The sequence below is a fragment of the Rhineura floridana genome, chromosome 3 (genome assembly GCF_030035675.1).
Source record: "Rhineura floridana isolate rRhiFlo1 chromosome 3, rRhiFlo1.hap2, whole genome shotgun sequence".
In the NCBI taxonomy this organism is placed as follows: domain Eukaryota; kingdom Metazoa; phylum Chordata; class Lepidosauria; order Squamata; family Rhineuridae; genus Rhineura; species Rhineura floridana.
This window is the reverse complement of record NC_084482.1, coordinates 13,043,950-13,057,864: the sequence shown is the minus strand read 5'-3', so window position 1 is coordinate 13,057,864 and position 13,915 is coordinate 13,043,950. Positions and strand designations below refer to the sequence as shown.

At 44.2% G+C, this 13,915-nt stretch overlaps 1 protein-coding gene across 4 annotated transcripts in view; it reads left to right on the top strand.

Annotated features, from left to right (window-relative positions):
- The window catches only part of OLFM2 (olfactomedin 2), a 282,766-nt gene extending 272,507 nt beyond the window's left edge, over positions 1-10,259 (top strand). For all 4 annotated transcript variants that reach the window (XM_061614510.1, XM_061614509.1, XM_061614508.1 and 1 more), the window contains exon 6: positions 9,284-10,259. In XM_061614510.1, the coding sequence (XP_061470494.1) occupies positions 9,284-9,961 (678 nt within the window). In that variant the 3' untranslated portion in view covers positions 9,962-10,259. The remainder of the gene's footprint in view (positions 1-9,283) is intronic.
- The last annotated feature ends 3,656 nt before the right edge of the window (positions 10,260-13,915 follow it).

Sequence of the window (13,915 nt, the reverse complement as noted above, 5' to 3'; positions counted from 1 at the left end):
ACGCCGTGGGCACAGTAAATGAAACAGAGTTGGCCAGTTGCAATCCGGTCAAATGGGATCGGTTTCGACCTCTTCCTTCTGAGGATGTGGACAAGGTGCTCTCGACTGTGAAGCCTACCACCTGTCTAACTGATCCTTGCCCATCGTGGCTCCTTGTGAGCTGCAAAGAGAAATTGGGCGAGGGGATTAAGGCGGTGGTCAATGCACCCTTGGAGGAGGGTGTAATGCCATTAGCACTCAAGGAGGCAATTGTAAAGCCCATCTTAAAGAAGTCCTCCTTGGATCCCCAAGTTTTGAATAACTTTCACCCAATTTCGAACCTACCATTCCTGGGCAAGATCATTGAGCGAGTGGTGGCTAATCAGTTGTCGACACACTTGGATGAAACGGATTATTTGGATCCATACCAATCGGGTTTCAGGACTGGACATGGAACTGAAACAGCATTGGTCGCTCTGGTTGATGATATGAGGAGGGCATTAGATAGGGGAGAATTCACCTTTCTTGTCCTCCTCGATCTCTCAGCGGCTTTTGATACTGTCGACCACAGTATCCTTTTACAGCGCCTGGAGGAATCGGGAATAGGAGGCACTGTACTGCAGTGGTTCCATTCCTTTCTTTCCGACAGGCATCAACAGGTAGCATTGGGGGAAGAGGTTTCAGACCCTTGGCCTCTCAATTGTGGTGTGCCACAGGGCTCTATCCTCTCTCCCATGCTATTTAATATCTATATGAAGCTGCTGGGGACAATCATCAGGAGATTTGGGCTGCAGTGTCACCAATATGTGGATGACACTCAGCTCTATCTCTCGTTTAAATCTTCACCAGAGTCTGCTGTGGAGACCATGTCCAAGTGCCTGGAATCCGTGAGTGGATGGATGGGAAGGAACAGGCTGAAGTTGAATCCTGATAAGACTGAGGTGCTACTCGTGGGAGATACGGGAAGGCTGGGAGATGTTGACCTGGTGTTCGACGGGGTGAAATTGCCCCTGAAGGACCAGGTCCGCAGCCTTGGGGTTGTTCTTGATTCCAAGCTGTCCATGGAGGCTCAGATTTCGGCAGTGAGCCGGGCAGCTTGGTATCAATTACACCTCATTCGTAGACTGCAGCCCTACCTTCCTGCTCATCAGCTCCCACTGGTGGTACATGCCCTGGTCACCTCTCGGTTGGATTACTGTAATGCGCTGTACGTGGGGTTACCCTTGAAAACGGTCCGGAAATTACAACTTATACAAAATGCTGCGGCTCGACTACTTACAAACTGTCGCCGCTGGGAACACGGGCAATGACTCATCACAAAGCAGAGGAGTAGAGGAAGGCAAATGGCCAGTAATGCTAACTGCAACCCAGCAGACCTGTAATTTCTCATGGAACTGCAGTGGCCCAAGAAGCAGGATTCCAGCTCAATTTCAAGAAGGGCTGTAGTCTAAGTCTACCCAGAGCTGATGACCTTGCATACCTACCTGAGATGTGCTTTTACCAAGCATTTATAGCAGGGTTGGAGAACCTGTGACCCTCCAGATGTTGTTGGACTCCAGCTCCCATCAGCCCCAGCTAGCACAGGCAGTGGTGACAGATGATGGAAGTTGTAGTCCAGCAACATTTAGCAGGTGCCAGGTTTCCCACCCCTGTCTTATAGAGCCACTGGTGTCATGTTGCCATGACTCTATGCATAAGAACACAGGAAGAGCCTGCTGGATCAGGCCACTGGCCCATCTAGTCCAGTATCCTGTTCTCACAGTGGCCAACCAGATGCACAAGAGCACTACCCCTGGTGTGCAGTTTCCAGCAACTGTATTCAGAAGCATACTGCCTCCCAACTGTGGAGGCAGAGCATAACCATTGTCAGGGCCAGCCCCAGACATGCCAGGGCCCTTACGCACAAGCCTGCCCCAGGCCCCGGCACTTCCCTTCCATGATTCGTGGCAGGATCGCTGCCGCGGGTTGTACACCCCGCCATTCCCTTGCTTAACCTACCTTTCTCAGCTGTTCTGCGGTTGCACACACAGCGCTGCCCTTAACAAAGATAGCAGCCGAGGTTTCCCTAAGGGGCTGAAGCCTCTGCTGCCATCTTGGCTCATGGCACGGATGCACACGCACAGCATGCATGCGTGCCATCAGCCAAGATGGCGTCAGAGGCTTCAGCCCCTTAGGGAAACCCCGGCTGCCATCTTTGTTAAGGGCAGTGCTGCATGTGCAACCGCAGAACAAGGTAGGTTAAGCAAGGGAATGGCGGAGCCCCGAAGCTCTCGCCGTGTTATCCACAGCAGCGATCCTACCACAAATCGCAGAAGGGGAGCAGAGGGGCCCCTCAGGGGCCCCTGTAGCCCCAGGGGCCCTCAGTCAGTGGCTCACCTGGCCGCCTTTTAGAACCAGCCTTGACCATTGTAGCTAGTAGCCTTTGATACCACTACCCTCCATGAATTTGTCCAATCCTCTTTTAAAGTCATCCAAGTTGGTGGCCATCACTGCCTCCTCTGAAAGTGAGTTCCATAGTTTAACTATGTGCTGTGTGAAGAAATACTTTCTTTTGTCTGTCCTGAATCTTTTAGCATCCAGCTTCATTGGATGACCATGAGTTCTAATGTTTGAGAGAGGGAGAAAAACCTCTTTCTATCTACTCTTTCTGTGTCATGCATACTTTTATAAACTTCTATCATGTTGCCTCTCACTTGCCTTTTCTCTAACTGAAAAGTCCCCAAATGCTACACCCTTTCCTCTTATGGGAGTCCCTCCATCCCCTTGATCATCTTGGTTGCCCTTTTTTGAAACTTTTCCAGCATGTTTCCATGTTCTATACATGATGAAACTAACTATATGTAGCAGCTCTGCATGTTCTTGGATAGAAACTAGCTGGCACTGAATGTTTATTGTGTATTTGCTTTTTATTTATTTTATTTATTCATTCATTGCATTTATATCCCACCTTTTCTCCAAGGAGCCCAAGGTGACATACAAAGAGGCAGTGACCAGACCAAGGTCACCCAGCAAGCTTCATGGCTGAGCAGGGATTCGAACCCTGGTCTCCCAGGTTCTAGTCTGACACACTAACCACTACAACACACTGGCTCTATAACAAGCCAGCCGAGTTTGTCACTCACCAAGCCATACATATCCCAGAGGCCATGTATATCATAATTTATGAAAGGATCTCATAAATCACATGTTTTGCTGTCTGCCTGGGATTACAAACATTGAGAGGTTATGGCTGACCACAAGTCGATGTCTGGTGCTCTGAGTGTGTTTTGGTGTGTTACAGGTTGTACAGTCTTATTCTCTATGACATATGAAGCTGCTCTCAGCACTAGTCTTCCTTTGCAATGTTGCTTCTTAGCTGCAGTGGGCAGCAAGCAGATACTGCTCTGGCAGCAGAGCCCTTATACTGCTCTCTGCTCCACCTTCCAGGGTTCTAGCCAATCTGGTTCCCCCAAGGGCAGAACTGAAGTTTTAAATCTTTTCATGCTGTCTGTATCTTTGTTTCCATTTTGCTTTTGCTATTGTTGCCAACCAATGCTGCTTGAAGGATCAGCATTGTGTTCCTCCTGCTGGTCCAAGTTCACCAGTTCTATTACAAGTTTTCTCACCCCTGCATGGCAAGCCTAGATATATCAAAACTCCTTCTTCTACACAGCTGCTAAACAGTAGGGCTGTGCACCAGATTCAGACAAGACCTGAGTTCTGAGCCAAATCAGGCCTGTTCAGAGGGATTCAGGCATCAGTCTATGCTAGACCTTCTCCTCTGGCAGGGAGGTGGGGAGTGTCCCAGGTGCTAGATCAGAGTCAGCGTTGCTGTTTTTCATCTCCAAAAGTAAAAGTCCATTCCACACTTTCCATTTCTGCATGGAAACTGGCAATTTCAGTTGGGTAGTTGAATCTCCTCCCCCCCCCCCCAATTCAAGCCTTCTATACAAATGTGTATGGGTAGACAGGGCTGTGTTCCGGAACCTTTGCCTGAGCACATGATGTTTAAAAGTGGTAATGGGGTGGGGCACACATCCAAGCCCCACTCCCAACATCCTTGTGTACATTGGCCCCAATCTTCCTATGTTGAACTGGAAAGTCTGCAGGACACTTTGACTTGCACTTTTACTTGAGTGGAATACTTTGTGCAACTGAGGACCCTAAGAACATATGAAGAGCCCTGTTGGATCAGGCCAGTGAGCCGTCTAGTCCAACATCCTGTTCTCACAGTAGCCAACCAAATGCCTATGGGAAGCCTGCAAGCAGGATCTGAGTATAATAGCATTCTCCCCTCCTGCAGTTTCCAGCAACTAGCATTCAGAACCATACTACTTCTAACAATGGAAATATCTGCTTTACCAGGTCCCTGATTGTATGGAGGGTTCTACATTGCATAAAATATTTTGTAGTTGCCTGATTGAAAATGTCCCATTCCCGTCCATTTTAATTCAGTCACGCCAAGTATGTTGTTGTTATGTGCCTTCAAGTCGATTACAACTTATGGCGACCCTACGAATCAGTGATCTCCAACAGCATCTGTCATGAACCGCCCTGTTCAGATCTTGTAAGTTCAGGTCTGTGGCTTCCTTTATGGAATCAATCCATCTCTTGTTTGGCCTTCCTCTTTTTCTACTCCCTTCTGTTTTCCCAGCATTGAATGCTTCCAGTCTGCGGGCCATTCTTTAGTTTTCCATATTTCTTGACAAATTTTTGTCAAAATTTGGACAGATTCAGTCTCAGTAGCTAATTGCTTTTGCTACATCACTTCTCACTATTAAAGCAACCCCATTTCTTCTTAATTTCTCATTTCCTGCATAAAATATTTTGTAGTTGTCTGATTGACAATGTCCCATACCCGACCATTTTAATTCACTCACACCAAGTATTGTAATGTTGATATGTTCCATTTCTAGCTTGACAATTTCTAACTTTCCCTGGTTCATGCTTCTCACATTTCATGTTCCTATTGTGTGCGTCATACAACTCCAGACTCTCCTTTTGCATCTGTGTGCATCAGCCTCTGGGCTTCCTTTTGGTGTTGACCCAGCTGCGTCATTAGTCACAGCGCTACTCGTACTTGTCCTTTGTTCTTCCCCAGTAGCTTGGTGAGTGCCTTCTGACCTGGGGGTCTCATCTTCCAGCACTATCTCATGTTGCATTTTGGATACTCTGTTCATAGGGTTTTCATGGTAAGAGTTATTCAGAGGTGGTTTACCATTTCCTTCCTCTGAGTTTGGATGCATCTTAGTCTGGTGTCTCAGCTTTGACCATTCCACCTTGGGTGCCCCTGCTAGGAGTGTAGCCTCTTGGTCTAGACTCCTGATGGCTTTGCTCTCAGCTTCTTCAACACTCTCAACCCCCCTCACCATGTTAAGGTGTGCATCCTAAAGGGGGGGGTTCTACATGCATTCAAGCAAATGGATGTAAAAGCCCCCTGCAGACCTTCCCTATTCAAAATGAAGAAAGTTGGGGAATGAGGCAATGTGCACAGGAACATTGGGACAGGGCTTGCATAGTCACCCCTCCTCCCCACTCACAGATACACATTAACATGTTTAGGACATGCCTACAGTTAACTAGATAAGCATCTATCCCAAGTCAGAATTTTCGTGCATACATCTTATTGGGTCTGGAGGCAGAAAACTAAACCATCTCTGTCCAGTTATGCCACACTCACTTGTCTTCAGCCCTTCATTTAATATCCCCAGCCCCCTCCAGCATTGTTCTGTTATTCTAGAAAGACTTTGCTCATTGCCACATTAAGTATTGTATGCTGCCAATTCACAGTGAGCGCTTGCAACAGCCAACCATGCTGGCTGAAACTCAACTCTTACTAATTTTTTCCCCTTGAGATATCACATGCAAAGCCATGATTTGCTGGAGTCTGTTTGCTGAAGACTTCAGTAAGGTAGCATCTGAGTGGACACAATCCTTGCTGAATAGGTTGCTGAGAATTTGGAGGAGCTGGGATCACGAAAGAGTAGCTGCAATATGTACTGTGGGTGAAGAATCAGGGAAGACATGTGTTGGGGAAGTTAATTTACTTACAGTGCTAGTTTCCTAGTGCCAGAAACTCAGAGCATATATATTTTAAAAACGCAGCAGATACAAGATAAATTCTACAAGGTTAGGAAAGGGCCTTGTAGCTCAAAGCTCAGTGGCAAAATACATGATTTCTTTGCAGAAGGTCACTGGTCCGGTCCCAACCATCTCCAGTTAAAAGAACCTCAGGTAGCAACACTAAGGAGTGGGGTGGGGGCTTCCTGAGATTTTTGAAAGCTACTCCAAGTGAGAAAAAACACATTTGTGCAAGATGTTTCAGACTTGGTACAAGGCAGCGTCATCTACTCAAGGCTAGGCCCTTTGATCCTGGACATAGCCCAACTATAGATGTTGTCCCCTTTCATTTTAACGTCTTGCAGTGCTTCCAAAATATACTTATGCCACCAAGTCTCAAAGAGAGATCAACCACTAAGAATTTTTTTCACAGTAGCTGTATAAAAAAGACTGATGCCTTGATCCAAATATAGTTAATTACAGCTGGTTCCATTGTTTTCAATGGGAAACAGTCAAAGCCATTGTATTCTTTAATCCTTGACATGTTTTGATTTTTTTTCTTTTTTTTGCAGAAAAATACTTGTTTTATTTAAAAATGGATAAAAACAAACATTGGCTGAAACAGCAACTTGACTACAAAATCAAACTTGGAATTTGCCTGCCTCCTGCCCTTTCTCCCAAAGGAGCCAAGGGTGGCATACATCAAAATGTTAAAACAGTACTAATTAAAATAAAATAAGAAACATATTTAAAACATTTTAAAACAATTAAATACCATCTAAAAAGATGTGAAAGCATTTAGAACATCTAAAAACATTTAAAAGCAAATTATATACTCTCCCAGTTGCTAAGTTCATGGCTGCCATAATATAATGTCTTATGTCCAATTGTCCATGCACCTTTGTGGAAGGAAGGGGGTATTTAATCTATATCAAATCGTATTCTGGAATTTAAATCTCAACGACCGACAAGAGTATCCTTCGAACATTCTCTTATCATTCCATCTACCTTTATAATCCGCCGCTCCAATACTAGGAACAAAGCTTTTTCGTGCATAGCTCCCATCTTATGGAATAACCTGCCACCAGAGATCCGATGTTCCTCCTCACTCACGGTCTTTCGCCATCAGTTAAAAACATTTTTGTTTCTTCAAGCTTTTAATGTTAACATTTAAATTGTTATAACTATTGTATTATTGATTTTCTTAATTTTATCTTTTAATTGTATATTGTTTTGTATTAGACATTGTCTTATTTGTTCACTGCTCTGAATTCTAAGAACTAGGGCGGGATATAAAATGTTTAAATAAATAAATAAATAAATAATAAATATTTCCTTACTTACTCTATCGTAACAAAAGCCAACTCCCAATCCAATGGTTCTTCTAAACCTGTCCCACTGTCACCATTCAGTCTCACTTATTCCCTCTGAACCCATACCTTACCAATAGCCCAGTAAATGTGGGGTACAGGCAAGGTATAAAGCCAGTCCAATACAGGTACCATATTTAACAAAGGTAGTTACATTTATTTATCACATATTAAGTTCACAAGCTTATCTGGTTACTTTAACATAGTACTTTATCGTTAAATGAGTATATTGATTGGTTACTGTCACTTTAAATACCAACAGCTTTCATTCAACTATTATTGTTATCAAAAGAAACAGCTAGTTGCCCTATAAAAACTCTTTAGCCAAATTGCCCTTTCCCCAGTTAAGCCTCACCAGCACTGTAACCAAGGACTCTGCTTGAAGCCTCTTTTTTCCACCTCTTGACTGACCTATCTTGCAGTACTACCCTGGAAGTCTTCCCTCTGGCCCTCCTACTTGTCACCAGAGACCAACATCTCAAGCAGCTTCTCACTTTTCCCCTCAGCGCTGCAGTCAGGTTCTCCCCTTGCCTCTTCAGCCAAGCGATTGTGGTATCCCCAGAAAGTCTTCGGCCAGCCCAAGCCACTCCATCTGCCTCTCAAGTCTTCCTCCTTCTTCCCTGACCCTCTTCCTCTGCTGTCACCTTCTTCTTATAGCTGACTCCATGAACACCAAGCACCAACACTTTCAACTCTCTTTAAACAGCTACTCTCAGCTGACCAGCAGCTGGCCAGATATATTCTTCTGACCCCCCTAGTCCAGCCCCAGCCAATCACATTGTCTAGCTGAAAATTCTAAATGTGCACCCACCAATCAAAATATGCATACCTTATCTCCTTCTTTTGCATACTGAGAATTGTAACATCAACCCTTCCTCACAGCTGTTAGATAAGGCCCCAAGTGACAGTTAAACTAACTTTCACTAGACCAGGTAGAAAACATCCCATGTCAAATGCATTGCAATGTACATTACAATACAAATGTCAGAACACATGACATAATACCTATTTAAACTATTTATCATCATCATCATCATCTTACAAAGGAGTCCAGGACAGCAAATAAAAACAGGATGTCTTCACAATCTCCTATAATAAAAAGACTAAAACAAATGCCCATTGATATTATTCTGATAAGTCTCTCCATAATTTGTGCTGCTGAGATGGTCTCTGTTTGCAAAACTCATGTCAAATATGAGAGATAAAGAAGTGCCAACCTGCATGAAACGCATTGGGGCCCACAAGTCCTTTGGCTGCTTTGGCTTAAGAGGTTATCTTTGTGGCTAATGCGCTAGTCCATATCTGGCTGTACCAGAGATATAGATGTTACAATTTAAAAGAAAGCTTAAGATCAGCTCAGGGTCAAGCCAGATGTTATTTTAATAAAATGTATAGCAACCAATAGATTTTTCAAAAATGAAATACCAAGCATGGAGGAGGGAGGATCATCAGGACCACAGCATACAGGGAGGGGAGGTTTAACCTTTCTTTCCACATCATGATCCCATTTTTTTTTTAAAAAATACACCTCTTCTTCCCAGCCCCCAGCACAACAATTAGCATTTGGAAAACACTCCCATTGGTGACCAGCAGATGAGAGCTGAACCATCAGGAAAGGACTGTAGCTTAGACTTAGAACACATGCTTCACATGCTGAAAGTATCACTTCTGGCATCTCCAACTAGAAGGATCCGGTGGTGGAAAAAACGTCTGCCTGAAATTTGTCAGTTGCTGAATTTAGCATGCTTTACAGTGGAGGAAGGGTGCCATTTAGATTTTCAACTTTGGACATCAAAATACCTTGAGCTTGCCCTGTTTTTGTGGCTACAATGAAGTGACCTTATGCAGAATTGCCTCAGCAGAGCCCTTCTAATGTCCCTTGTCTTCTTCCTCAGGTATGGTACATGGACGGCTACTACAAAGGCCGCCGTGTACTGGAATACCGTACACTGAACGACTTCATCACTGGCCAAAACTTTGTCCAACACCTACTGCCTCATCCCTGGGCTGGCACTGGTCATGTGGTCTTCAATGGGTCCCTTTACTACAATAAGTATCAGAGCAACATTGTGGTGAAGTACCATTTTCGCTCCCGGAGTGTCGTCGTGCAGCGCAGCCTCAACACTGCCGGTTACAACAACACCTTCCCATACTCCTGGGGTGGCTTCTCGGACATCGACTTCATGGTGGATGAGAACGGGCTCTGGGCGGTCTACACCACCAACCAGAATGCTGGCAACATTGTGGTAAGCAAGATGGACCCCATCACACTGGAGATTCTCCGCAGCTGGGACACCGGCTACCCCAAACGGAGTGCAGGGGAATCGTTCATCATCTGCGGGACCCTCTACGTGACAAATTCACACCTTGCTGGGGCTAAGATCTATTTTGCCTACTACACAAACACTTCTAGCTATGAGTACACGGATATTCCCTTCCACAATCAATATTCCCACATATCCATGTTGGACTATAACCCCCGGGAGAGGGTCCTCTATACCTGGAACAATGGCCACCAGGTCATCTACAACGTGACTCTTTTCCATGTCATAAAGACTTCAGGGGAGTTATAATCACATGAGCAAAAAGGCCTCAACTCTCTCCGTTGTCATTTTGTTCATTTTCTCTCTTATCCTTGCGGGTGGGTGGGGGCACCGCGGCCTGCAAACTCAGTGGCCTGGGAAAACAGTCCGTGATGCCATTATTTCTATATAATAAAACAAACAGATTTCTTCTTTCTCTTTCTCTCTCTGTCTGTCTTTCTCTCTTTTCTGTGGTTGATGACGCATGGATCTGGTTTGAGCCTTCTTTGGGGGGGTATTTTTTATTTTTGTATTGGTTTTATTTTACTTATTTACTGGTGGCAAATAAAGACGATCTCGTTGAGGTTAGATGGAGTTTGGGCCCTTCTTGGTTTAGTGAATGACTCTGGCACTGGGGACGATTCAAGTTTATAACCGGGGATATGGTTGCTGGATTTGAAAACAAAGGTCCAGCCTTTCCTTTTGGAAGCTCCAAAGAAACACAAAAGGAAAATATTCCTTTGGACGATGCAATCTCCGGTGCTGCACACCTGTCTCTGGAGCAGCCTTCACCAACCTGATATCCTCCGGATGTTTTGGATTACAGCTCCCATCAGCCCCAACTAGCATGTCCAAAACACTCCAGATGCTCTAAGGGCTTTCTCTGTGCAAGTTTGCCTCCCGTCAGCTATATTGGCTCCATCTTGAGATAGAAGAGAATTATTGGTTCACGTTTTAATACAAACCAAATGTGAACCTAACTAATAAACACTCCTTGAACCAATGAACAAACCAAAGTCAGGTATCCCTTGAAATTCACACTTCTCTGAAATTTTCAGTGCTTATATTAGTGGAAATAATGTACAACAACGCATTCTGTTAGGGAGAATTACTTGTAAAACTTAGGTATATTCGGCAAAATTAAATACAAATATGAGTATATCAGGAGAAATGTGCATGAAAATGTGTATGGATTTTCATGCCATCTTTTTTTAAAAAAAAAGTGATACAAAAATAGGCCAAACTGAACTTAAAGATGGAAAAAATGAGAAAGCTGGAAACTGATTCACCCATCCTTAGCTCCATCTAGAGATACTTGAGGAATTCATTGAATCATAAAACAGTAGAGTTGGAAAGTACCTATAAGGCCATCTAGTCCAACCCCTATTCAATCCATGCAAATTCTAATATAGCTTGACTTGATCAATACCTCCCAGAATAAAAGTGTGGACTGGAACTTAGCTATCCACCAGCTTGTACTCTACCCAACTATTCTAATTTAATTTTCTGCTCAAAAAGCCTATCAACATGCATATTTAAAAATGTCTATTGTGAGAAGAAGACATTTAGAAATTGAAAACGCATTTTAAAAGAGGCCTTTAAGTGTGAATTTTCATGCATTTTTTTAAAAAGTCGATTAATGTAGACTTAGGGATAAACAGATGCAAGAGTGACATGGATTGGAAACAGGTTGATTTGCCCAGCCTTGCCTCCACCCTTAGGATTGCCAATGTGCAGCCTGAAGAATAGCTGTGTCACTCTTAAGCTGGCAATAAAGTGGGAGATGCTATGGCCAGCTTTAGGGTAGAGCTGCAGTCTGCGATAGATAGGAAAAGGATCAGAGAAACAATATATGATGAAAAAAATGTATACTGTGTAAAGGGAGGGACTGTAGCTTAGTGGTAGATGCATGCTTTGCATGCAAAAAGTTCAAGTTTAATCCCTTGGCATCTCCAGTTTTTTCAGGATCAGGTAGGTATTGAGGAAGACCTGTCTCTGCCTGATATCCTGGGAAGCTACTGCCACTCAGAGTAGACAATACTAGACTAGATGGGCAATACCAGACTAATAGCACAGGTTGTTTTTTTTAAAAAAAGTACAAATCAAACAGCATCTTTAAGAAGGAGATGGAGTAGCTCTGGATTATCCCACTCTTTCCCTTCCCAGGGCCCAGGCCTCCTCTGCTGACTGAAGCAAGCAGTGCTCCAGAAAGGAACAACTGGTAGGGATGGGGCTGGAAAGGAACTGGGGAAAGAAGCCATGGCTGCTGCATACTCCTCTTAATTGGTAAGAATGACCTGTTTTGGAAGAGTCACCCTTTGTGTTTCTGCATGAGCATCTCAAAATTGGAGCATGCAGCAGCTGATGGGACAAAACTCTTTCTGCCTCAGATTGTGTAGAAGCACTGTCAAAAAGCCAAATGTGAACAAATAGTCTCTCACTTGGTATAAGACAACTATCTATGCTTTCAATGAAGGAGTCAAGCTCAGAGCAATGACTTAGACAGGGATGCAGTGAGCAGCCTCCTCTGAGGAAAGGTAATTCTGCTCAGTCTTTACATTGAGAGCAATCAAAAATCTAATCAATGCAGATATGGGACAGAATTTCTCACTTTCATCATGCTGGCTGGAAGAAGGCACAGCCAGAGCAATGAAATACAGAGACACAAGAGGTAGCCTCTTTTGAGGATGGATGCTGTGGGCTGTCAGGAAATTTTGCTTATTTGATTAATTAAGCAGTTGTGCCAGGCATACTGTTACTAGCCATTGTCTCACAGCACACTAGTATTGCCCTTGCACATCACTTGGAGAATGGCTGTTGTAGCCTAATACAGCTGAACATCACCCCATGGTTGCTGACCCTTCTTGCCAAGTTGCCTAACTGAGCAAATGGCTATTCAGAATGAGGGATGACTTATTCCACGAGCTTCCTTTGAACATGAACAGAATATCTTATTATGTCTTGGGCAAAACAGCTTCCTTCCTTGCAGAATTTTACAGATTGCAGCGATGTGGGTTTACAAATACTGTTTTAAATATCTTATTTCCCGGGGGGTGAGGGGGCGAGAACATATAAGGTCACACAAGAGGAAGGCAAGTCCATGCCACACATCTGAAAACAGAAAAGGCAGCCCTTGTCACCTCCCAGACTACTCTCTGGCTTTCCACACCAGGATCTCAGAGTTATGAATGCCTTGGGAGCTATAATGCTTGCAACTCTGAACAAGGCTGGATTCATCAGGACATTATGTATGGTACATCGCAATGTCCTGGGTAAACTGGAGTCCTTCCTATAGTGAAGTGAGTTGAAAAGGTGTCCATGTGAGGAGTGTGAAGTTAGTTGGGAAAGGTTATTGCTGCATGAGGCTACCATCTCTGTGGCCTTTGAAGAACTGGAAAGAAAACATAATTCATGAATCACAAGAGGCCGTGAGGATCTCTTCTTCTGTAATCCTGTGTGCTGAACTTGGAACTTGGTTCTCAGTTCCACAGCACCAGCCCTGCTGTTTATCTGCTCCATTCAGCTGGCTGCAGGAACACATCAAGACAGTCTTTCCCTGTTCACCTCACTCATTTGCCCTTCTCAACAGATTAAAGATGCTGTTAGTGCAGGGTATAAGGATTTGTTGGGTAATCCTGCTGTCCAAAAGGAATAGCATACAGTAGGGCCCCACTCATATGGCGGGTTACATTCTGGACCCCCGCCGTAAAGCAAAAACTGCCAAAAAGCAGAACTAATTGAATAGGATGGTGCGCGACGCCCGAAAACCGCCGTAAAAGCAGGACAAGCGCCGTATGAGTGGGGCTTTAGTCTAATTGCTTCTAATTGAGCCCACTGCATTAGCAAAGCGCTGTAAAGCGGGACCCTACTGTATTGGGGAATAGAGCTTAATTAACTTGTGTTATGGCTCAGGCCTGTGCTGAGTCCTTGAACAAAGAGTTTCAGACCTTTCCCTCAACACCAAATAACATCAGTCTGTCACTAGGGGTCAAAATACACACCTGTGTGTAATAAAACCCCAACAATCTCTTCTCCCTTGCAGCCTTTATTCAGGAGGATGTGATTTGCATTGAAGAAAGGATAGGAGGTGAGAGAGTGCTTAGTGCTTCCCTATCCCAAAATTCTCACCCTTCAGCTGTTGTTACCCTCACAGGGTTCCAAACTCATTTGTACCAATGGAAACACAAATCTAGGACAAGGCAGGGGAAGAAATTTCAAGGTGAA